The 26,166-nt window shown below is 41.8% G+C and overlaps 1 protein-coding gene across 7 annotated transcripts in view; it reads left to right on the top strand.

The window, feature by feature from the left end:
• PTPRZ1 (protein tyrosine phosphatase receptor type Z1) overlaps positions 1-26,166 on the top strand; it is a 387,789-nt gene that overhangs the window by 215,059 nt on the left and 146,564 nt on the right. For all 7 annotated transcript variants that reach the window (XM_075345050.1, XM_075345051.1, XM_075345052.1 and 4 more), the window contains exons 8-10: positions 2,744-2,894; positions 15,676-15,860; positions 21,079-21,205. In XM_075345050.1, the coding sequence (XP_075201165.1) occupies positions 2,744-2,894; positions 15,676-15,860; positions 21,079-21,205 (463 nt within the window). The remainder of the gene's footprint in view (positions 1-2,743; positions 2,895-15,675; positions 15,861-21,078; positions 21,206-26,166) is intronic.

A 26,166-nucleotide genomic window follows, 5' to 3' on the forward strand; every position in this document is an offset into this window, starting at 1 on the left:
CGTTGAGAAACATGTGATGGTGTCTCCGCGGCTTCCTTGTTTTGCATATTTCCCAGGGGGCATTGCTCTAGAATCACTGCGTTGAGAAACACGTGATGGTGCTCCGCGGTGCTGGATGTTGATCTCCCTAAGGTCAACCATCCTTACCTATGTAGTCTTCTACTAGGCATTGCTCCCACTAGCCAGTTTCCTACTCCACACTGATGAGGGGTAAATACCCCGAAACAGCTGTCTGTGGATAGATACCATGTTTTGGCATAGGTGGTTTCCTTGACTGGAGACTGCCCTTCCCGTGGTTGTTCCTTCCCGGTGAAAGACCTGGCTAGTTACCTGCCAGCGTTGAGAAACATGTGATGGTGTCTCCGCGGCTTCCTTGTTTTGGCAATCTTCTTATAGTCTAGACCATATTTATGTAGCGGAACAGAAAATTCTTTGCCATGTATTGCCATGTTAAACTTCCAGTGATCAATATGAGAAAGTGTGTAAGCGATAATAGCAAATGTAAGGCTGCTTTCATACTTCCATCTTTTTCCATCAGTCGCAATCCGTTTTGTGACTGATGCAACTGACCTGTGATGGAACTGATGCACATGAATCCGTTGTAAAAAATTTTTCCAGGGAAAGGTTATTTGCCATTAAAAAATTATATGAACGCATCCTGAGAGAGAGAGAGAGAGGAGAGAGTTTTGTAACCAGAAAGGAATTTAAACGTCTGAGCATGCTCGGTTGCTAAAACAAGGATCCGACGCCCATAGGCTTCCATTATAACATACGACGGATGCTGACGCATCCGTTGCTGTCAGTTTTTTCGCCGCACAGAGAAAACGTTACATTCTGCGTTGCTTCCGCCCGACAGTCAGTCACTAAATGACTGATCCGTCGCGCGGCGGATGCAACGCAAGGCCATCAGTCGTAATCCTTCGTTAACATAAGTCTATGGGGAACAAACTGAATCCTGCAAAACATTTTACAGGATATCGTATTTCCTCAAGGCAACGGTTTGTGACTGATGCAAAAAGTAGCCTAACACACCTGCTCCCCATTCACACCTGACACCTTGTAACACAATTGAGTCACAGAACACTGGGGAAAGAAAATGGCTAATTTGGCACAATTTGGCAATATTCACTTAGGGTGTGCTCACTTTTGTTACCAGCGGTTTAGACATTAATGGCGGTGTGCTGTGTTACTAAGAGGGCACACCAAATGTACACAATTATACAAGCTGTACACTGACTACTTTACATTGTATCAAAGTGTCATATTTTCAGTGTTGTCCCATGAAAAGATATAATAAAATATTTACAAAATGTGGTGTACTCACTTTTGTGATATACTGTATGTGTGAATAACAACATAGAATTAAATTAGCTTCATATTTTTCACCTACCTAATACAAATCTTTTTTCTAATCTGAATCATTCTGAAGGTCTTTGAATGCAGCCTGAAATCATTAGTAGTGAACCTTATCCTTCTGGTTGTGAAGGATATGTAAACCCTTACATTTAGTCCTCTAATTCCCTTTTAGATGTAACAATATTACAGGTTTTACAAGCAGCTCTAGACATATTCCTTGAACTGCTTTCCTGTAGAACCAGTGTGATGCTAACTGTAAAAACTGCAATCACCCAATGTGAGCTTGGATTTAGACGCCTCTTCAAAACTGTCCAACTGTATCCTGCCTCTTTGTTTGGTCTATTGCTTCTCATGTATGGGCTGAAATATGATTTTTTTATATGGATATCTTTAGTCTTAAAGCCTGGTACAATATAAGAGATAGCTGCTGCTATGTGACGTGACTGCAGTTTACTACGAAATATCAAATGCTACCGTATATAAGCCGACTTGAGTATAAACCAAGGATTATAAGACGCACCTCAAATTTAGAGATGGAAAATTGGAAAAATCAATTTTAATGTTAATATAATTGTTATAATATGTTAATGTCTTATAATCCTAGTGTCATATATTAATTAGCTCACCTGGGTGGCTCAAGAGGCTGAGTCGGCGATGCTGTGGGCTCAGAGGTGAAGGGTGTCCGCGGCTTAGGAGGGTTACAGGACAGAAGTTTGGCTATACTTATGTCTTGGGTGTGTGACGGCTCAGGAGGGTCGGCAATACTGGGAGGTCAGGGGTGTCGTTGTGGCGGTACCCATTAAGCCTGCCAGTGGGCTCAGGGTGTAATTGAGCCAGCCAGCATTTGACGTGATAGACTTCAAGAAAATGACTACGGAAGTGGCGCGTGTGCGTAGATTAGGATCTCGGCTCTCTGAGATTTCAGTCTGTGCATGCGCTGCTCCCGTTGCCATTTTTTTTTAAGTCTATTGCATCAGCCACTGGCCAGCTCAACAGTGCCCACAGACTGCCAGCAGGTTCAATGGTCCACCAGCAAGCTCAATGGCGCCCGTTGCAACACCTCTTAGCCTTCTGTATCACCGTCCCTGAGCCGCGACACCGCCACAACAGCCTTGAGCCACAGTATAACCGACCCTCCTTCCTGTGACCCTGCTCTGACAGGCCAACCCGGTAAGCTTTATCCAGATTATAAGATGCACCCCCATTTTCCCCCCAGTTTTGGGGGAAAAATAAGTTTTATAATTCCAGAAGTGGGACCCTCACTCGAGTAAAAGCCAATGGGGACTTCAGCATAAAAAAGGTGCTGAAAAACTCAGCATACACTTGAGTGTATACAGTATATTAGTTCTTGTCTTAATGTCTTTTTTTTTTTTTCCATTTCTGTCAGCTGGAATATTTCTGTGAGATCCTGACTATGCAGCAGTCTGGGTATGTCATGGTGATGGATTATCTACAGAACAACTACAGGCAGCAGCACTACAAGTTCTCTGGACAAGTGTTCTCCTCCTATACTGGAATCGAAGAAATTCTCGAGCCAGGTTGTTACACTACACATGTAAAGAATGTCATGGGGTTGCGTTTTAGGGTTTATTGTGTTTGACTTGTAATGTAAAGGGTTGCAGTTGGCCATCATAATCTGAACTCTTGGTTTATTCCACTATGAAAAAGTTTATTTCTTCACAAACATATTAAACTTGTCCCTCCAGTGAGGAAGGAGACAAACTCTAGCGCCACCTATTGGAAGTAGCAATCCTAAAAATTAAAAGTGGCTTTTTAAACAAGCCTTTTCATAAGACTTTATTGCCAAAGAAGAATCCCAATTTGCAGACACGGTGATTTGGGGTAATTGACCCTCGTCAGTGCAAAGTGTGGGTATCTGATCTGGCTTATGAGAAGCTATGTAGGGTCCAAACATATTGGCACAGTCTTCATCACAAAAGGATTTTAACTTACTTTGCACCAATGGGCTTCTGAGACTTAGCTAGGTGGTCATCCGTTTTCTGCAACACAGTTCAATAGATGATAAAGAAGCAAGGAATGAAGAATTACTGCAATAAATGGTTTTTTTCCTCAAAAACAACCAACTGTAATGTAGATAGAATATTTATATCATAAACCTTTATTTCTATAAAAAAAAATGCATGCAAGAAATTGTAGAATCTCATTGACCCATGTGTAAAAACATCATTGTGCTTTAGTGCTAATTTATGACTATAATTTAAGACAGACAAATGTTTAATGCTGTAGTTGTAAAGTCAGGCAATCCAGAAATATCAAAATCTATAAACCTATAGAAAAACTACACTGGAATTAATAAACAAATTGAATCTTTATTGGAACATACCAAAACCATCATAAAAATCATAAAAACAGATGCACAGCAGTAGACAATGACATAAAAGGAAGTGCAGCATGTCTGGTTAAAGCTGATGATATTCAGACTGGAAGGGCAAAGGATACAATAGCAGATATCAGGAGGTACTATAGTGTCACAAAATGACAACCAGAAAATGATAGTAATTATAAATAAACCTATATCAAGTGCATCCTGATAAACAAGATTTTAAAAAAATGAAACAGCCATATGCAGTGAAAAAAAGTATAGAGCCCAGTCACATGCTGAAAAACCTTACCGGTGGAACAACCTGACGCGTTTCGCTGTGGCTTTCTCCAAGGGCGTATGTGATTGTGATAACACAAGGTAGGTTTTTATAATGGTGATGTAATTAGCCTCACAACAATCATAATGTGCTGTGTAAAAAAAGGAACAATGGGCAAACAAGGGATAGTGCAAACATCCTTGCATTGGTGGTTTCAAATAATGCAGGTCATGTTACCATAAAAAATAGACTTAATCCGACCAACCGCTGATAAAGTACGAGTGTAGTATAAGAAGTGTCTGGAAACCAGAAGTCAATTCTGAGTATACCGTGCATGTGAGGAGCAACTAAGAAAGCCTTCCCTGGAATGTATATACGTTCCGCCGGGCGGAAGTTCCATAAACCTGGGTGCATGCTGGAACAGCATGTATATGGATCAAAATGCGTTCAAAAAGTGCGGAAAACTACCTGGTGGTCCTTATTATTGGTATTTTGGCTCATGTTTTTTTTGAGTGATGAACAATATCGTAGGTTTTATTTATTTTACTTATTTATTTTTTTTAAACATTACACTCTGATAGAGGCGTAGCTAGGTGTTCAACTCAGGGGGCACAATACATCTGAGTGGGCCCTTAACTAGGTAGCCTTGATTACAACTACAGTGGTGCGGCCTAATCATAGATAATGGGCAGCCTCAGCAAATGACAGCGCTGTTACTGAAAATTACAACACCAATATTATCACCATATAAAGAACATATAGTGCTATATACCAGTCCTGCAGATCATGCAGTTCAGTTATAGATAATGACTTACAGCTGACATTCTTTCTGATGAACTCGTTCACTTTTCCCGTCTTTAAAATCTGGCTCAGTCTGGCAAAACAACTTCTTCCAGCCATGACTTGTCTACAGCAATTACAACAAAGACACATCTGATGTCTCACATTGCCAGCACCATCCCCATCTATTCTCAACCTGCACAAACTCCTCATCCTACAGACACCCCAATACTGATGCACTGCTGCCCTATGTGTCCCTGTTACTGCACCTGCTGTGTGGTACAGACATAGTGCTCCTCTTACTGCCCCACATAGTAATGTCCAAAACTATGCCCCTTACATAGTTAAATGTCTCCTTTGTGCCCCGGTATAACGGTGGGTAGGAGAGTTGGGTTCATGCTGCGCTAAAAACCACGATGCCAGACGATATGATGAATTCTTTTCTTTATTTAGGACAGGTCAACGCATTTCAAAGACATGTCCGCCTTCTTCATCAGGACAAGGAAAAGAACAGCATTCCTTGTCCTGATGAAAAAGGCGGACATGCCTTTGAAACGCGTTGACCTGTCCTAAATAAAGAAAAGAATTCATCATATCGTCTGGCATCGTGGTTTTTAGCGCATCGTGAATCCGACTCTCCTACCCACCGTTATACCTTTCCACTGTATCATCGGGGCTGCTGCTTAACCATTTCTGCATTTATTTTATGCCTTCATAGGAGTTGTGCCTGTCACAACCTCCACAGGTGAGCACCTGTCCTATCCTTTATACCCGCATTGTTATCAGATAAGACCCTATGTGCACTTTCTCTCCACAGCTTCTCTGATATCCTTTGTGCCCCCTAAGAGGTAAAATTGCCTCCTAGAAAATAATAATGCCCTGTGCAAGTGCCCTAGAAGAGTGTTCATATTTTGCCACTAGAAAGTAATAATGCCCCCAGTGTGCCTGTGACGGTCACAATACCCTGAGTGCCCCTATAACAATAATGCTTCTTAAATGTCCATTTAACATTTAATAATGTCCTGGAGTAGAAGGTACAGCTACCCTATTCACAGTATAATAGGCCCACACCTCCCCTATGGACAGTAAGATGGACCCACACCTCCCCTATACACAGTATGATGAGCCCACAGCTCCCTATATACAGTATGGAGTTCCACAGCATAATGCCCCAACAGCTCCCCTATACACAGGATAATATCCCCAATAGCCCCCTATGCACAGTATAATGCCCTCCTAGCTTTCCTATGCACAGTCTCAGGGACCCACAGCTCTCTTATGCACAGTTTAATGCCTCCATAGCTCCCCTATACACAGTATAATGCTGCTAGAACTCCCCTATACACAGTATAATGCCCCACAGCTTCCCTATGCACAGTATAATGCTCCCACAGCTCCTCTATACACAGTATGATGGACCCAGAGCTCACCCAAAACACAGCATAATGGTCCACACACTTTATAATAGCCTCCACACTGCATAATAGCCCCCACAGTAACCGATATACTGTATCATGGTCCCCACAGTAGCCCTCACATTGTATAATGGCCATCAAAGTAGCCCCCACACTTTATGAGGGCCCCCACAGTAACCCCCAAACTGTATATTGGCCCTCACATTAGCTCCCATAACGTATAAGGGCCCCCACAAGCTTAAAGGGCCCCCCAGTACTCCATGCAATATATGAGGATCCTCCATATTTTATGATGCCCCCACAGCCCTCTTGCAATTTATAATAAAAATAAAAAAATCACCTAATCCAGGATCATGATTGGTCCAGCATAGACAGATCATTGCACTGTCATCGCATGCACAGGACATCAAAGTTCAAGCAATGCACAATGACACACTGTGCTGGGAGTCTGATATCTTATGTGTGCGCGGGCGCCATCATCCATCTGTTCTGTAGACCCCAGCCTCAAAGAGACCTGTGGTGTAAATAACAGAGAGCAGCAGTGCAGAGATTTAGTATACCAGTGAGCTGTGCACGCCGATATGGTTAACAGTGGCAGTAGCTCTAGGTGGATCCCTCTGATCATGGCGCCCAGGCTATCTCCCCCTCTACCTCTTCCCCCCCCCTACCCGCCTGTAGTGATGCTACGATCCTCAGGAATTCACTTATAAAGTTCACATTTAAGACACAGTAATTAAACAATAAATAGGCATTTGTTAATTATCATGAGTATACATGAAGTAAAGTTGCTTTAACGTGCTGAGGTCCTGGGTTCAAATCCTACCAAGGACAACATCTGTGAGGAGTTTGTATGTTCTCCCCATGGTATTGTGGGTTTCTTCTGGGTATTTCGAGTTTCCTCTCATACTCCAATGACATATCAATATGAAACTTAGTGCCGGGTAATATGATGGCGTTATATAAGCAAAGCATAATATACAGTAATGGTAAAAAGTGTTGTCACCTTTACAATTGTTCTAGAAAAGGAAGTATTTCTCCCAGAAAATTATTGCAAATACACAATTTTTATACACATGTTTTTTCCTTTGTGTGTTTTGGAACACCACAAAAATAAACAGAGGAAAAAATGCAAACTGGATATAATGTCACACAAAACACCAAAAATGGGCTGGAAAAAATTGTTGGGAACCTTAACATAATATTTGGTTGCACACCCTATAGAATAAATAATTGCAATCAATTGCTCCATATAACCATCAACAAGCTTCTTACACCTCTCAACTGAAATTTTGGACCACTCTTCTTTTACAAACTGCTCCAGGTCTCTCATATTTGAAGGGTGACTTCTCCCATCAACAATTTTAAGATGTCTCCACAGGTGATCAATTTGATTTAGATCTGAACTCATTGTTGCCACTTCAAAACTCTCCAACGCTTTGTTTCCCTCCATTTCTGGGTGCTTCTCGAAGTATGTTTGGGGACATTGCCCTGCTGAAAGACACCTAGGGCGCAAACCCAGCTTTCTGACACTGGGAACTACATTGTGACGCAAAATCCTTTGGTAATCTTCAACTGTCATGATACCTTGCACATAGTCAAGACACCCAGTGTCAGAGGCAGCGAAACAGCCCCAAACATCTTCGAACCTCCACCTTATTTGACTGTGGGTACTGTGTTCTTTGTTGGCCTCATTCTGTTTTCGGTAAGCAGTAGAATTATGTGGTTTATCACAAAGTTTTATCTGTTCACAAGACGCTTTCTCAGATGGATTTTGGCTTACATACATTTTGGCAAACTACAGTCAAGCTATTTTATGTCTCTGTCAGCAGTGGGTCTCCTGCCATAGCGTTTAATTTCATTCAAATGTCGACGGATAATTGGCTCTGATATTGATGCACCCTGAGCCTTCAGTACAGCTTGAGTTTCTTTGGAACTAGATTGGGGTTGATTATCCACCATGCGGACTATCCTGCGACGCAACCTTTCATCAGTGTTTCTCTACCGTCCACGTCCAGGGAGTTTAACTACAGTGCTCTGGGTTGTATACTTATGGATTATGTTTCACACCGTAGACAAACGAACATCAGATCTCTTGAGATGGACTTGTAACCCTGATAATTTTTCAACAATTTTGGCTCTCAACTCATCAAGCAGTTCTCTTCTCCTCTTTCTATTCTCCATGCATAGTGTGCAACTCACAAACACGAGTCACCTTCTCCCTTTTTATCTGACTTCAGGAGTTATTTTCATATTGCCCACACCTGTTACTTGCCACAGCTGAGTCACAAAACTAAGTTGTTTACCCACAATATTGTCCAGCAAATTTTTGGAGTTTTGTGTAAAATTCTGTCCAATTTGCCTCTTTTCCTCTGTTTTTTTTTGTGTTGTTCCAAAAAACAAAAAAGGAAATAAATATGTGTATAACAAAACATGTATAATCGCAATACTTTTCTGGGAGAAATACTTCATTTTCTGGAACAATTTCAAGGCTGACAACACTTTCGGCCATGACCGTGTAAATAATAAATATATTTAACCCTAAGAAAGACATTGATAGTGAAAGCCACAGATTACTGCATTTAGTTTTCTTAGATAGCATCAATACAAGTTGCAATGTAATAAAAAGATTGCTACCGTCTGACATCTGCAAAATGTCAAAGGTCTTCTAAGGTGGCAGAAGGAATTTCCAGTGTAAGGAGACATGCTGAAAGCAAGAAAACTGACACACCTCAATACTGGAGAAGCCTAAGGGCTTATTTACTCACTTTTTACATACAATTTTTCAAAGGTAAAAAACATAGCATTTTACAATATCTAATCTAAGATATCTAATATCTAATAGGCTGGTGTACTTATTTTAAATCCTTTACCTCGCCAGCCCGTTTTCACCTTCCTTACCCTGACAAATTTTGCAATTCTGACCAGTGTCATTTTACATGGTAATAGCTCTGGGGCACTTCAACGGATCCCAGTGATACTGGGAAGTTTTTTCCAGGACATCTTGTACTTCATGATAGTGGTATATTTTGGTCAATATGATTTTGTGTTTATGAAAGTAATGAAAATTTTACAACAAAATGGAAAAATTTCTTAAGTTTTGAACATTGAATTTTTATGCCTTTTAAACCAGAGATTTATATCACATAAAATCATTAATAAATACAATTTGCCACATGTTTAATTTCCATAAAAAGTTAGAAAAGTTAAAATGTATCAGCAAGTTCTAATTTCTCTAACAAAATTAATTTTTTAGGGACCACATCACATTTGAAGTGACCTGGAGGGGCCTAGGTGACAGAAAATATCCACAAGTGACACCATTCTAAAAACTGCAAAGTGATAAAAACTACATCCAAGAAGTCTATTAATCCTTTATGTGCTTCACAGTAACTACAGCAATGTGGAAGTTAAAAATTAAAAATTAAAAAGGAAAGTTTTAAGTTAAAAATGAAAATTTTACATCAGCGCTCGGAAGGGAAGGAGCACTATTAGAATTTTGCAGTGCAAATTGGCTGGAGCAAATATCAGACAGGGTGTCACGCTTGCAGAGCCCCGAAGGTGTCTAAACAGTGGAAACTCCCTACAAATGACCCTATTTTGGAAACTAGATGCCTCACAGAATTTATCTAGAGGTGTGATGTACCTAGAACCCCTAAGTGCTTCACAGAATTTTATATTGTGCCATGAAAATGAAAAAATAAATTACCACAAAAATGTTGGTTTAACCCTAAATTTTTCATTTTCACAAGGGTAGCAAAAGAAAATGGACCAGACAATTTGTTGTGCAATACAGTCTCTCTCAACCCCCTAAATGCTGCGATTGTTATTGATTGCGGCATTTAGGGGGTTAAACAGAAAGGGGTGGTGTGAGAACTGTTCCTTTCTGTAACAGCCAGACCTCGGCTATAAGTTACGTTGAGCTCCCTGCTGAAATCCTGAAGGCACAGCTCCTGTACCCACGGGATCGCCATGACGTAAATATATGTTATTTGACGTAAATATATGTTATTTTGCCAGAACCCCTTCCTAACCAAATGTCATGAAGGGGTTAAGATTCCACATAAGAAAAATAATCCTGATATTAATGTGAGCACTCCATAGACTATTAAATTGCTCATTAAAATACCATGGAGAAAAAAAGTTCACAATGACAATTGTGATAATTGTGACCTAGATTTTCAAAGTACGCACACCAGCCTCATCATCTCTAAGAGACCTATACATTAGTTTGTGCATTGTAAGTGAAAAATATGGTGCCCCATACATCAAAGCTTTCACAACAGAATTCTGGCATAAAAGCTTTGAAAAGTCACACGATTTGTGCGGAACTTGGAGTTGCGCCTATATTTAGCCCAGCTCTGACAAAATGGGCACAGCTGGGACGGGGGCGTAGTGGGGAGGTATGGGGATGTGGTCGGAAGGTATGGGGGCATGGTTGGGAGGTATGGGGATGTGGTGGGGGTATGGGAGCATGGTGGGGAGGTATGGTGGGGCGGGACACCATAACGTATCTAATTTATGACGAGCTGTGGAGTTCCCTACTACAGAAATCTTACTCCAGTACTGGAGCTCCACGCATGAGACATTCCAGATTTATAAAGAAGCGTGCAGCTCATCAAGACCGGTGTGAACAACGCCAACCTTGATGAATCAGGCCTATTGTAACCTAAGACTTTAACTTTATGGAACAATAAACATTGCTTTGGATGCCAATAAAATGACAACATTACGTTTAAGGCCTAAGCCACACGGCGAGTAAATCGGAGGGAATGGAGTGCGATAAAATATCGCATTCCACTCGGACCAATTCTAGCCTGTGTGTCAGCGCACATGAGCGATTATTTTCTCAGCCCTAATCGAACCGAGAAAACAATCGCAGCATGCTGCAGGTGTAATGCGAGACTCTTTTCTCTTGCACCCATTCAAGTAAATGGGGCGAGAGAAAAATCACACTGCATTCGCGGTACTCCGGTGTACCGCGCGTGCAGAACGAGAATCGCAATAGCTGGCAACGGAGGAGAGAGGGAGATAAATCCCTCCCTCTCCTCCATGCTGGCCTGCCCATCCACAGCGCTGGCCCGCCCCTCCTAAGAGCCGGGCCGCCCTCCGCAGCTGAAGTCCGCTCGCACAGTTGGACCGCAGTCGTAGAGATACTAGCATGACACTCGGCTCCTGCTGTGCTGCCAGCGTGAGCCGAGTGTCATGCGAGCATCGCACTAGTGCCCCGTGTGCCCCCAGCCTAACAGCAATAGTCACATGAAGCTGTAAATCAGTATCTCTGTTGTGACTAGAAGAAGAAAGTTGCTTCCTTGGCGTCCAAAGAGGCACCTTCCCCAGAAATAGATAAAAAGAAAAGTAGAGTACAGAGATGTATTATCAGATAACAAAGCAGGGCATGCTTTTCATTTTTACCAGAGAAAATTCCCATGTTTATATAATAGATCTGGGTTTTCTCAGATTTTTTTTACGTTGCGTCTGATTTCAAGTTACAATGGCCCAGGAAGGGAAGGTCATTTTCATTGAAAATATTGTAAACCGTTGTGTCTTCAGATTATTGTCCTACATTCAAAAATGGTCACAGTAGTATTGGTCACAGTAGTTGTATTAAATGGTCACAGTAGTTGTATTGTGTTGAACACTAATGTTTCTTTATGGTTAACAATATGCAGGACTTGGCTGCACATAGAAGGTTGTAAGAATGGATACCTTAGTGTATGGCTCCCCCAAGTGTCCAAAAAATAGATTACTGACAGGCTTCTCAATCTGCATTTTCTCACTATTAACCATGGTGCTGACAAATGATCCTACTACGACACATTTACATATAACACCAATGTCCCAAATGCAAATAATAATGTGATACCCCCTTTGTCTGATACAATACAACCAGCTGAGGTCTGGATAAGGACCACAGGTATGAGGCAAACACCAAAATTAAAATAAATGATTTTTCTTAAATTATTTGAAAACAGGTTTTGTTATATAAAAATATGGAAAAATGCAGGGAAAATACTTCATAAGTAGAACAAACAGGGATTCACAACACAGCACAAAAATGTATAAATAGTTGTAAATAATTACTTCAATTGGTAAAACATGCACAAAGGTTACACTAATTGATGGAAAGTATAAAAATAAACAGTCATATTAAAGTGCAATGTGTGTAAACATTATACCTAGGTACAGCATAAAGCCTGAAAACATGTAAAAGGTTGTTTATAAGTATCCAAAATTATCACAATAATATATACATATATATGTAGGACACCTATGGTTCAAGTCCTATACCTGCATGTAAAACAAAATAGCAACAAAATGTAGTAATGGTATACTGAGGGGGGAGCTGCAGAGAAATCTCAGTGCATGTAGATTAATCTGTATTAAAGCATATCCGGATATAATAGTAAAAAAAAACAAAAAAAAACAATAATGGTAAAGGATCAACTACCTGAATAATGCTTGGCTGGATTGCAGGAGTCCCCAGGGTGCTGTGTCCCCTGCTCCTGACGTGCGTTTCGGAGTGGCTTCATCAACGAGGTGTACTGTATTTTCTCACCATGAACCATGGTGCTGGCAAATGATTCTACTATGACAGATTTAGTAAGAACATGAATGTGCAATTAATTTAACTAGCTACAGTACTCCAGGGGTGGGCAATTAATTTTCCAAAGCAATTACAGGACAGACTACGACTGTTGCAGAGAACTGAATATAATTAATTCTGTTCAATCTTCTCATTGAAATTAAAATTTTATATTCATTTTATTGTTTGTTATTAAGGAAATTTAACCATAAAATGTGCTTTTTTTTAATTAAAAGTTATAAACAACATAATGCTTCTATTACTCAGTCCTTACAGCATGATCAACAAGTCCCCAAAAAACTTTATGATGTCCCCACAGACCATGCACACAGTATGATACCCCACAGTCCTAAACACAGTGTGATGGTTCCACGGTTCCCCACACAGTATCCTGGACCTCATAGTCTCCCACACACAGTATGAAGCCTCCATGCACAATATGATGCCCCAAAAAATGATTTCCCACAGTCCCCTACACAGTATGAAGTATGAATGCCCCCGCTAAGTATGATTGCCCCCACAGTCCCCTACACAGTAGTATCTCCTACAGCCACCCAAAAAGTATGATCCAACATACAGCATGATTGCCCCTATGAAATATAATTGCCCCCACAGCCCCCCAAAAAGTATGATCTTCCACACAGATTGATGACTCCTACATATTATGATACATATATTCTGTATATATCTACCTATATACAGAATTATTAGTCACATAGTATAATCCCTAATTACCCCACCGGAAGAAGGATTGACACGAAACCTATAGGTCGGGGTCTGCTCGGGACTTCCACTCACATTTAGGCCTGAAACACACGTCCGCAAAAAACACGTGCGTGTCTTGCGGTCCATTTTTCGGGTCCGTGTTCCGTTTTGGATGTCCGTTTCTCCGGTATGTGTGACATCAGTGTGATGGCTTATGCTTGCCGTGCGTGTTGAATGTCTGTGTATGTGTGAGATACGTACGTGTCATGTCCGTGTGCAGTCCGTGTGCAGTCCGTGTGTCTTGAACCGTTTCACCATTTAAAAAAAAACAAAACAAACACACGGCCCGTAAGGAAAACACACGTCCATGTCACGTACGTGCAGACACGTACCCATTGACTTTAGCGGGTACGTGTCTGCGTGATGCTGGTGAAACACGGACATGTCATCCGTGTTAAAAAACGTACACACGTACAAACCACACAGACACACATTCCGTGTGGCTTTATGTGTGTGTGCCTGTTACCATAGGGTAAGATTCGTGCACGTGTGTTCGTGCCGCCGATACGTGTCAAAAAGTCCCAAACACGTACCAGCGGCACGGATGTGTGTTGCAGGCCTTAGGTATTATATTTACAGATTTGACCAGGTTATTTTGAGCGTTTTTTGTTGTGCCTTTTGTACCATCTTTTCATTTGATAAGGCCCGTTTCACACATTAGTGAAAAACACTGACGTTGTTCACTGACGTGTAAAACATGCACATGTCCCTCTGTGTTCCGTGATTCACGGCACACGCGGGTTGTCCATGTGCAATCTGTGATCCGTGATTGCATATGGACATTACTCACCTGCCTTCACAACTGCTGTCCATGGTGCTGAACTCCTCGGGTCTGCAGAGTCCGCCCACCGCTCTTAGCAGCTACTTCCTGGTCGACTATTCCTGCTCTCATGAATATTCATGAGCCAGGCAGGTGCTGCCGAGAGCGGAGGCTGCAGAGCGAATTGCAGGCAAGGTAAGTTGAAAATATTTAATATTTAATATGTCCGTGATTTTCTGGTACGTGTTTCACGGATCACAGATGGATCACACCATAGTGTGGTCCGTGGGTCATCAGTAATGCCAGAAAAAAACTGACTTGTCTCCGTGCAGAATCACGGCCACGGGTGTACGCTGCACGGAGACACGTTCAGTGAAAAATCACTGATGTGTGAGCAGACCCATTGATTATAATGGGTCTGCGTATGTCAGTGATTCTGGTACGTATAAAAAAAAAGCACATACGTACCAGAATCACTGACGTGTGAAGGGGGCCTAAAGCTGTTCAGCTTGTATAGCTGTTTTTGCATATGATACTGAACAGTCTTTTACATATCTTTTGGTAATTTTGGGCAGCACGCCGCAGAATTTGTTCTTAGGTCTTTGATATACTCTATATATACCTATTGTGATGTGAGGTCGCCACCTGCTGGTCTTCACTAATAAGTTCTATTTTATCCTTTGTATTGTAATCTTTTTAATTGTTGCTTACTGGTTAATACAATTTATACAATATCTTTTGATAAAGTCGTTGTACAGCTTTTCTTTGTCTTTTAATGTCTAGTAATGTTTAAGAAACCCTTTTGTGTATCCCTTCACATGGCAGACAGCACACAGCATTATCCTGACTTCCCAATATTTTCACTCCTGACCTTCATGTCTCACAATTACCGTATAAATTCCCCTCACACTTACAATAAGCTCTGGAAGCAGATTCTCAGGGAGATCTATGTCCAGCCCATAGATCTTAACAGCTCATTTACATATTAAGAAAAACGTGGATTTCTCTGAAATGAGACATCAGATCACAGATATCAAGGTGTCATATAAATATTCACTTTTCTATGACTTACAGGTCCATATAGATGGGTTAGGACCATTGATTCTCCTGTCAGATTTAAATTAATATTTTAAAAATGGAAGACATTTTTACAGTAACATTCCAACATCATTTCTATTTACTAGCACATTCCAACAATTCCAATTTATGAATATGAGATTAACCCTTTAAGGTTTAGGAGTATCCATATACATATGGTCTGTTTGATTTTTTTGTTTTGCATTTTTTGTGCCTTTTTGTGAATATAGTGTTCACTTTTAGTGCTCGGTAAGTTTTGCAGAGTAATCTACATGTAACGATTATTAATACTAGTTCATAGGAGCAATGATACAATTTTTTTTATTATTATTTTTTCAGTTTGCAGTTCAGAACCGGAAGATGTCCAGGCTGAATCCCAGAACAGCACAAGTCTTTTGATTACATGGAAGAGGCCTCGAGTTGTTTATGAAGCCGTTATTGAGAGATATTTAGTCTATTACCAGCAGCTACAAGGAGAAGACCAAACCAAACATGAATACCTGACCGATGGATACCAAGATTTGGTACTTGTCCTATACTTGCCTTTATTGTGTCCCATGCATAGAGCCTATAATAATAGTACAGCACGATAAAATGTGCGCTAACAGCCAGGCCAGTATCAGACAAGCATTTTCTGGCTCCCAGAAGCCATACATTTAGAGTTATGTAAAGCCATAGATGGGATTAGATCTTTTCCTTGGAGATCTGGAAAATCTGACCTGATTGGCTATAACAACCTTTAACCCCATCTTTGGCTCTTAATTTAAGCTTTTCAAACCTGATATGTTTGATAACAGAATAGACAGCAAATAAATATGGCACTGGGCATAATTTTTGGGGCATTATGACTTTCAAATCTTGGTACCCAATTATTTGCCTTTTAACAATCAACTTCATATAACTAAACTGTGATGTGACCACTAGGGGGAGTCAGCACACAGTGTGTGTAATGAGATCCACCACACTGTAGAACCAGAGCGGTCTGTACCAAAAACAACCACTAGAGGGAGCCGAGGCACACGGCATCCTAAGCAACTGAATGGATGTTAAGAGGAGTCGTACTAACCGGGTCAGAGCCGAGAGAGGAAGCGCAGTACAAGGGAGGAGGCAGAGTCAGGGTCTGGGACAAGCCAGAAATCGGTAACAGGGAGAGCAAGCCGAAAAAGGGGGCACAGGGACAGGACAACCAGCAGGAGAGGGGCACGGAAGGTAAGACAAAACAGAGGAGCTGGGAGACAGGGAGGTAAGGCACAACGGAGGTCAGGGAGGTCAGGAAGGGTCGGGGAAGATAATGGACAGAATCTAGAGCACTTACAGGAGCCAGCCAAGCACACTGCAAAGCAGGTTTTTAACTGTCAGCGTGATGATGGAGGGGACGTCCTGATATAGTGGTGAGCTCCTGGGAACGAGGCATGGAAGGAAAGGCTCCTCCCACTGGGAATGCAGACAACATAATCAGGTGACTGATACAGCTCTGCCACAGCAGAGTGCAAACAGTATCGTGACATAAACATGTAGTTACCATTTAGGAAATGGCCCTGCATTGCTACAATACTCACATAGACCACTTTCAAGTCTGTTTTTTAAATATGTAGCAATTTAAATCTGATTCAAAAGTTATCTTCTTTTGTTTGATTTAAAAAAAAAAAAAATCTTCTTAGCTAACCATGGCTACTTATAAAAAATGGCAAGAGCGACATAAAATTGCACAAAGTCCCAAACGTTTTTATAAAATGGCATACAGCAAAAATGTATGACTTCTTGACACCAGGCACAAAAGCTGTGTGTACATGCACCAAAGATTCTTGTTCATGGAGCCTACTCTAATAAATATCACTCAATGCATATGCACCCCATAAACTGTGCTATTCTGCACTTTTCGCTTGGCTCACCAGCCCTCATATCATATTAGGTGGAAGAACTGATTTTTAAAGAAAACCTGTCATGTGAAAAATGCTGCTGCTGCAGTGAAAGCCTGGCTACCGGGAGGAAGGGAACTTTATTGCTCCCGGCAGCCTCCAGCTTTCAGTCACATATCAATTTTAGCCACTGCTCATCACACAGTGAGCAGCAGCAGCAACCATGCCCAGGCACTGACTGACAGCCTGCTCTGTGTTGATGTAATGCTTACTCAGCTGTTAGTCAGTGCTGGGGAATGGTTACAGCTGCCCCTCACTATGTACTAAGCATTGACTGAAACTGCTTCAGCCGTGAAGCTGCCGGGAGGAATAAAGTTGCCTTCCTCCTGGTAACTGGCTTTCAGCATGGCAGGCAGGCAGTTTTAGAATGCTATTAAACTGCAGATTCACCCCATATCTTCAGATTAATGGCAGCATAGCAATGTCTCCTGCTCTTCTGCCCATGCACGCTGCTTTGTTACCGCTAGTAAGCAAATCAAATACATGCAGTTATGTGCCCACCAGGGCGTCGTGACAGTGTGCACACTGCGCACTGACTTGATTCAGTGGTCTGCAGTCACATAGAATTCCTGCCCACTTGCATTTTCCCTTCTTACAAGAGCCATAACTTTTTTTTATTTTCCCGCTGACATAACCTGAGGCTTGTTTTTTGTGGAGCTAGTTGAAGTTTTCAATGACGCCATTCATTTTTCCATAGACGGTACTGATTTCAAGTTAGATGAAAGGCTGAAAAAAATGCTATTTCAATCTATTTTGAGGTTTTTTTTTACAGTATTCATTCAATCATTACTTTCTAGCATTTTCTTTGTGGCCAAGAGAGGATGAAATGGTAAATGTATGTGGCTAGTGGTATGGTTATCGGCCCTGCTTAGGATTTTGATCTATCCCTCTTTTGCTTCTTGAAAAGTTGGGAGGCATGGATTATCACTAGAAAAATAGCTGGTCTGTTGCCATGTAGTTCTCTGTATTCATGATCTCTGTATAAACATATTCCCACCATTAATTGGTAATTTTCTGCCTCTGCACAGTGTACACAGAAAGCTGTCAGTGGTGTGGATGGGGTTACACAGAGCTCAGTATTTAGAGAACTGGTAGATCTCCAGCAAATAAATAAACTGTGAATTTAGAAAAACAGCCCAGTAACTGATACATTGCTGAGATCAGGGTCTCTGCCCCATATTCATGCTTCTCTTTAATGGGGTAACCTGGTGACAGATTCTGTTTAAAGCACCACTCCAGCAGGCGGGAGAAGGGTTCAGTGCTCGAGTGAAACTTTAAATCTAAGCCCACCTTCTGGTGGTCTTCACCTTTTACCGACACAACTCTGGTCACGTGGCACTATCTTGTGACTGTAACTACTGATTGGCTGAAAGTTAGAAGTTACATCAAAAGCTTTCAGTGCATCTCTATTAGAGCCAGAACAAGGCTCTCATAGAGGTGTATTGAGTTGTGACCGCCAACGCTTTCCAGCAAACACTTCAGTGCAGAAGCATAAAAAAATCGCTGATCTGTGTCACGTCGTTCATTTCCATAATGTCGCTGCTGCAGATACGATGTTGTTTGTCGTTCCTGCAGCACCACACATCGCTGTGTGTGAAACCGCAGGAATGACAAACATCTCCTTACCTGCGTCCACCAGCAATGAGGAAAGAAGAAGGTGGGCAGTATGTTATGTCTCGCTCATCTCCGCCCCTCCGCTTCTATTGGCTGGCCGCTTAGTGACGTTGCGGTGACGTTGCTGTGACGCCGAACGCACCTCCCCCTTGAGGGAGGGATTGTTCGGCGGTTACAGCGACGTCGCAGACCACGTATGTGCGTGTGAAGCTGCCGTAGCGATAATGTTCGCTACGGCAGCAAGCACCAGATATCGGCCGTACGACAGGGCACTCGATATCGCTAGAAATTGTTAGCGATGTCGCAACGTGTAAAGCCCGTCTAAGATTTAAAGCACAACTCCAGCACTGCAATAAGAAAAGAAGTTGGAGTAGTGCTTTAAGGATACTTTGATATGTTAAGAATTTCTCAGACTCTTAGGAACATGTTGAGTATTTGGTTGCAGAAATTTCTGCACCATTTCTGCATTTTTTTTAGTACAGAAAACACAGTGCAAAAACACAAGATTTTGCCACATTTTTTACGTGTTTTCGATGCGTTTTTTTTCATGCATTTTTTTTATTGCTTTCAATGGTAAAAAAAACGCAGACAAAAATGCTGGAAGAATTGACATGCAGCAGATTATTTTATGCACCAAATCTGCAAAGAAAAAAACTCAAAATGTGCACTACACTTCAGGATTCTCAATGACTTTGCTGGCATAACTACAGTAAAAGACACATGAAAAATGCAATAAAAATTCACTGTGCGCACATAGCCTTAGGCCCCCTTCACACGTCAGTGAAAAACACTGACGTTCTTCACTGAACACGCACATGTCCCTCCGTGTTCCGTGAGTCACGGCACACGTGGGTTGTCCATGTGCAATCCGTGATCCGTGATTGCAAATGGACATTACTCACCTGCCTTCGCTCCTGCTGTCCATGGTGCTGAACTCCTTGGCTCTGCAGCGTCCACCCACCGCTCTCTGCAGCTACTGCCGGGTCGGCTGTTCCTGCTTTCATGAATATTCATGAGCCGGGCAGGAGCTGCAGAGAGCGGAGGCTGCACAGTGCGTCTCTGGAAAGGTGAGTAAGTTGAAAATGTTTATTATTTTATATGTCAGTGTTTTTCTGGTACATTTTTCACAGATCACACACGGATCACACCATAGTGTGGTCCGTGGGTTATCAGTGATGCCAGAAAAAAATGGACTTGTCTCCGTGCAGAATCACGGACACGCATGTACGCTGCATGGAGACACATTCAGTGAAAAATCACTGATGTGTGCGCAGACCCATTGATTATAATGGGTCTGCGTATGTCAGTGATTCTGCAAAGTATAAAAAAAAGCACATACGTACCAGAATCACTGACATGTGAAGGGGGCCTTAGGCTGGGGCCACAAGGGGATTACTGCGATCCCCTCGCATGACACTCGGCTCACCCTGGCAGTACAGCAGAGCCGAGTGTCATGCGAGTGTCCCTGCGACTGAGGTCCGTTCGTGCGAGCGGACCTCAGCTGCGGGGAGCGGACCGGCAATTAAGAGGGGCGGGCCAGCGCTGCGTAGGGGCGGGCTGGCACAGAGGAGAGGAGGGAGGGATTTATTTTCCTCTTTCCTCCGTAGCCGGCTATTGCCATTCTCGCCCTGCACTCGCGGTACACCGGTGTACCGCGAGTGCAGTGCGATTTTTTTTTTCTCGCCCCATTGACTTGAATGGGTGCGAGAGAAACAAGACTCACATTACAATCACAGCATGCTGCGATTGTTTTCTCGGTCCCATTAGGGCTGAGAAAATAATCGCTCATGTGCGCTGACACAGGCTAATATTGATCCGAGTGGAATGCGATTTTTTTATCGCATTCCACTCGCACCGCTTTTCTCGCCGTGTGCCTTAGGCCTTAGGGTGAGTATAACAGCACAAGCGCTGGGTACAGGATTATAAGAAATCGCATGCACACACTGTGGAGTATATTCGCAGTGTAAATTCACAAAGTGCTGTGTTTTTCTATACTTATGCTTTTATTATACATTTTAGGAGAAATGCTGTTTATCACATCTTCACTTCTCTGTCTAATATTGTTGCAATAAAAGGTTTTAATTTAGGATTCTTTAAGATTTACATTTTCTAATGAAATATTTAAGACATTTCATTTTGCGAATTAAACCATAGGGATTATTTCATCATATTTATAAGCAATTTAAAGTATTTTTGTTTTGTTCTTTAGGGTGCAATTTTGTATAATTTATTGCCCAACACAAGTTATGTACTTCAAGTTGTGGCTCTGTGCAGCAATGGTCTGTATGGGAAACGCAGTGACCAAGTGGTGCTGGATATGGCTACGGACAACCCAGGTATGACGGTTTACATCTATCAGATAAGGAAACAGAGATTTATAAATGTAATATCTAAAGCTTTTAATTTGGCATTTAGTATTGATCACTTATGACTATGCAATAATATAATCTGATATATTGTACACATCCTTACCTTATTGCTGTTGTATTTATCACATAGTATAGTCATGTCTGCAGTCAGTGTTATAAGATGGAATTCTAGATTTACTATCTACTGGAAGATCACTCGAACAGTATTGTATCATGGGGAACATTTATAGTATGGTTCATTTTTATGGCAGTATTTTTTTGGCAGAAAAGATGCACATTCTGTGTGACGTGTACCAAATGTACAAAGAAATTTGAAGAGCCACCAGAAAGGATCATGACATTGTCCCTGTACAGACACGGCCATTACATAGTACACAGCAGGGGCACATATGTAAGATTATCTTAGAACAGGAGCTGTGGTATGATCAGATCATGTTCCTGCACAGTCAGATACAGCCATTACACAGTACATAGCAGGGGCACATATATACGATTATCTCAGCACAGCAGATGTGGTATGATCAGACCAGGTTCCTGTACGGTCAGACACGGCCATTACACAGTACATAGCAGAGACATATATAAGATTATCTCAGCACAGGAGATGTGGTATGATCAGACCAGGTTCCTGTACGGTCAGACAAGGCCATTACACAGTGCACAGCAGGGGCACATATATAAGATTATCTCAGCACAGCAGATGTGGTATGATCAGACTAGGTTCCTGTACGGTTAGACACGGCCATTACACAATACATAGCAGAGACATATATAAGATTATCTCAGCACAGGAGATGTGGTATGATCAGACCAGGTTCCTGTACGGTCAGACAAGGCCATTACACAGTACATAGCAGGGACACATTTATAAAATTATCTCAGCCCAGGAAGATCTTTTTTAAACACATCCAGTTGTATAAATTATTATTATTCCAAGATTTATTGATTAAAATGAACTTTGTTCGTGGGAAAACTCCTTTAGACTTCCAGGTTATCTTCACACAAATATTTTTCAATTCTGTAAGATTTTATTTGTTAAAGTGATTTTTACTGTCGGAATCATTCCTTCATGTGCTTTTCTGGATAATGGCCAAACTGAGCTATTTAGAAGCTAGATTAAACCTTAGATACAGGTATAGAATAGCTGAATTAGTTCTTTGACTTTCTAGTACCACTTGTATTGTATACATGATTTATCTCAATACTTAGTAAGTCTTGTAGAAATATCAGAGAGAGGATATCCCGCTGTAAGCGCTAGCATAAATTGTGTCTTATCTGTGTCATGAACAGTATGAAAAGGGGAATCAGTATATAGTAAATGTGTTGTCCAGGATTAGAGCCCACGTTCCTCCTGAAACTGCACCACTGTTCTGCTTGGTCTATGCCTTTCATTGCAGCTAAACCCAATTCTCTTACATTAGGCCACATGGCAAAACCAAACAACCGGAAGGAAATAGTACTCCTTCTCAAGAAAAAATCTTGTTTTCTTATCCTGAATAATCTTTTAAGTTGGTCTAGATTCTAACATATACCTTACATATTAAACCCCCCACATTTTAACTACCTAAACTACGTCAAATTATGCTTTGTAATGGGAGACCTATAATTTTCACTTTACTCATAACGCAATCTACATAAACTATAATTATTGTATTGGACTAGTAAGAAAGCTTATCATGTAAGAAGTAAATTTCATGAAGCATTTATATGATCATTGTTACTAATTCTTGCATCTGTCAATATATCATGTGTGTTCTTAATACATGTATCATCATTTGTGGTCGTGCTTTAGGTTTAAGTGTGACGTTTCTGCCATTTGCGTCATTTTCAGACCAGATCATTGACTTCCTGAAGCCTAGTTCTATAATTAATATTATGTATTATGTTATGTCATAATTGGTTGCATACATCCATCAATCATTGTGTTACCATCAACTCCATTTCTTTGTCACCTTTTCTCCTTGCTCACGAATCACTAAATCTGCTGGTGTTAGGGTCCTATGCAATATTTCTAGATGCAGATGTATAGTAAATCCAACAATAGTAATTACGCTAATTATTATAATATTCTATGTTACTGCATCGTGCTCACATTACACATATAGTTCCAATCACATGCGTTGTAGAAATGAACGGATGTTGCCTGCATTTCTTCTTATTGCATAGGATTCTCCTTTCATGGATGGATAGATGTGATATTTTCACCCACCTGCATGAACACTCGCTCACCATTTCCACAAACACTTATCAAATGTCTTGAAATCAGTAACTTGTGTTGACTTTGTGATGTCTGTAACTGTATGTACATTTAATATCTGACATGTCCAGTATCATGTATGATTTTCATCTGTGTTTAACATTCATTGTCATTGTTTTGACCTTATACTGCTATACTTATAATGTAACATCCTTTATGCTATCAAATGCTAATAGTCTCCTAATTAGTATGTTAGAAATGTTTATTGCTACAGCATACAAATGTAAGCCCCACAATAAGTACAAGCAATCCTTTTGCGGTAGAGCCCAAGGTTTACAATCATTGGTTCCTAATAATATAGATGGTTTCCTGCTACAAATTAATATGTATAAATGTGCAGAGTGTGAATATGTGGAATACAGACAATCTTATCTCCATTTTGTGTCAAAGGTAAGAAAAACCTTTTCTTTTTTTATTCCCACTGAATTTGTTTTTAAACAACTTGTTGGTGGTTTCTCTAAAGGCCCTGTCACACACAGAGATAAATCTGCGGCAGATCTGCGGTTGCAGTGAAATTGTGGACAATCAGTGCCAGGTTTGTGGCTGTGTACAAATGGAACAATATGTCCATGATTTCACCTCAACCACAGATCTGCCAAAGACTATCTCTGTGTGTGACGGAGCTTTTAGTCACTGTCCTAAATCTTCACAGCCAACCTGTGCCATGTTTTGTCTTTACAGTAGAATTATGGAATAACCATAAAGCAAATGTTTGCACATCTCTGGCCAAGATAGTCAGGTTAAGAAATTCACATGGAATGAGACCAGTTTAGAGATGGAAGCCTAGCTTGTTAGTTTGCACTTTAATTTAAAGGGGTTGTCCGTTACTTTGGTAATTTTTTTTCTTATCGGGCTAATAACTTACACGCAGACAGTTACTAACTACTGCCTGTTCTGCTAGGTGATGATCTCTGCCTACTCAGAGCTATCTAGGACCAATCCTGCCAGCAAGTCTCCTTTTTTCCAGTGATGTCACATTGACAGTGCAGCTTCCTCTCTTCTGCTCTGCTCTACTCACGTGAAGTTACTGCCAGGCAGTGGAATCACTGTTTGAGCCATCAGAGATAATCTTTGTGCAGAACAGGCAGGATGTTAGCAATTACCTGCCTTTAAAGGAACCTGTCACCAGGCTTTTCCCTTATGAGCTGCAGCCACCACCAATAAGCTCTTATATGCAGCATTCCAGAATGTTGTAAATAAGAGCCCATGCCGCTCTGTATAGCGTAAAAAAAAATATTTATAATAGCCACATAGGTGGCGATCTGGTCAGATGGGTGTTGCTCGTCTCAGTCTGGCGCCTCCTCCATCCTGTGTGATTGCCGTCTTCCTACCCAGCCTTGTGTGCATGATGTGTCCTGTGTCATTCACAGACATGACTCCATTGTGCTCCTGCGCACTTTGATCAGAGCAAAGTACTGTAACACACAGGCACGCGGAAAGGTCAAAGACCACCCACACATGCGCTGGACAGCCAGGCAGATCAAAGTGTGCATGTGGAGGAGCGCAATGGAGACCTCTCTCTTTGAATGATGCAGGACACATCATGTACATGGGGCTGGGCAGGAGGACGGCTATTGCACAACATAGAAGAGGTGCCAGACCGAGAGCAGCAACACGCATCAGCCCTGACCGCAATTTAGATGAGTATTATAAAGCGGTTATTTACATTACACAGATTGACCTGGGCTCATATATATAGTATTCTAGAATGCTGTATATAAGAGTGTTGCGCCCTGGGCAGCCGAGCTGCTCAGATCCGGGTGGTCCGTGGCTCGAGGGGTCCCGGACCCGGGGGCACCGTCGAACAGTTTTAAATGAAAAGAAAAAGAAAAATAAAGTCCAACTACGCCACTTGCGGTTTGCAGCTAGGGATGGTAGGGCCGCCGCTGCGGGTTCTCGCTGATGATGGATGGGGCAGTGTGGATGGTGGTGCCCTTCGCGAGCAGGGCTTTTCCCCAGGGGTAGGTGAAGGGTTAACGTGGAGTCGCACGGCAATAAGTCAGTCCAGACAGGGAGTGCAGTTTGATTGTCTTTACTTACTGGCTTCACGCCCTGGGGACGTACTGGATCCCAGGTGCGCCCGTGTCCCTGGTGGCTGTGCCAGCCAACCTGGTGCCACTCTCCACCTTTGCACTCTGGTGTATGTGGGTCCTCCCTGGCGTGGAGCACTTGGAGGTCCTCCTGGTGTCTGGATCCTGCCGCAGGCAGCTTGAAGTATTTAAGGGAATTTTTCCCGGTCTCCTCTTTGCTACTGATGCCTTGGACATTAGTGGTGGCAGATAAGTCCTGGAAACCCACTCGCCTGACAGAGTTAACAAATGGCTTGAAGTCCTGGTCTGTTCTGGGATTTGCACCCCGTGCGTGCAAAGCACTCTGAGCCCTGGATGTCCACCCCACAGGATCCCTCTGTCCTTGTCGCTTGCTCTCTTGCTCTCCAGCCACTTTTCTCCTCTGAGTGGCTGATCTTTCTATTCAGGTCTTTGCGAATGCTTTTCTACTTTCAATGTGTCTCAAGAGTCTGTTGTCTGTCTTGATACCTTTCCTTTTTACTCCTCTCCTCAACTCACAACTCTTTCCTCTTTCACTTCCTTTCTCCGACTGACTAGCCACACATCCCAGGTCACTTTCTCCTCACCCAGGTCTGGTCTAACAGTTATCTAACAGTGCCCAG

This window comes from Anomaloglossus baeobatrachus, chromosome 4, assembly GCF_048569485.1.
Source record: "Anomaloglossus baeobatrachus isolate aAnoBae1 chromosome 4, aAnoBae1.hap1, whole genome shotgun sequence".
NCBI lineage: Eukaryota > Metazoa > Chordata > Amphibia > Anura > Aromobatidae > Anomaloglossus > Anomaloglossus baeobatrachus.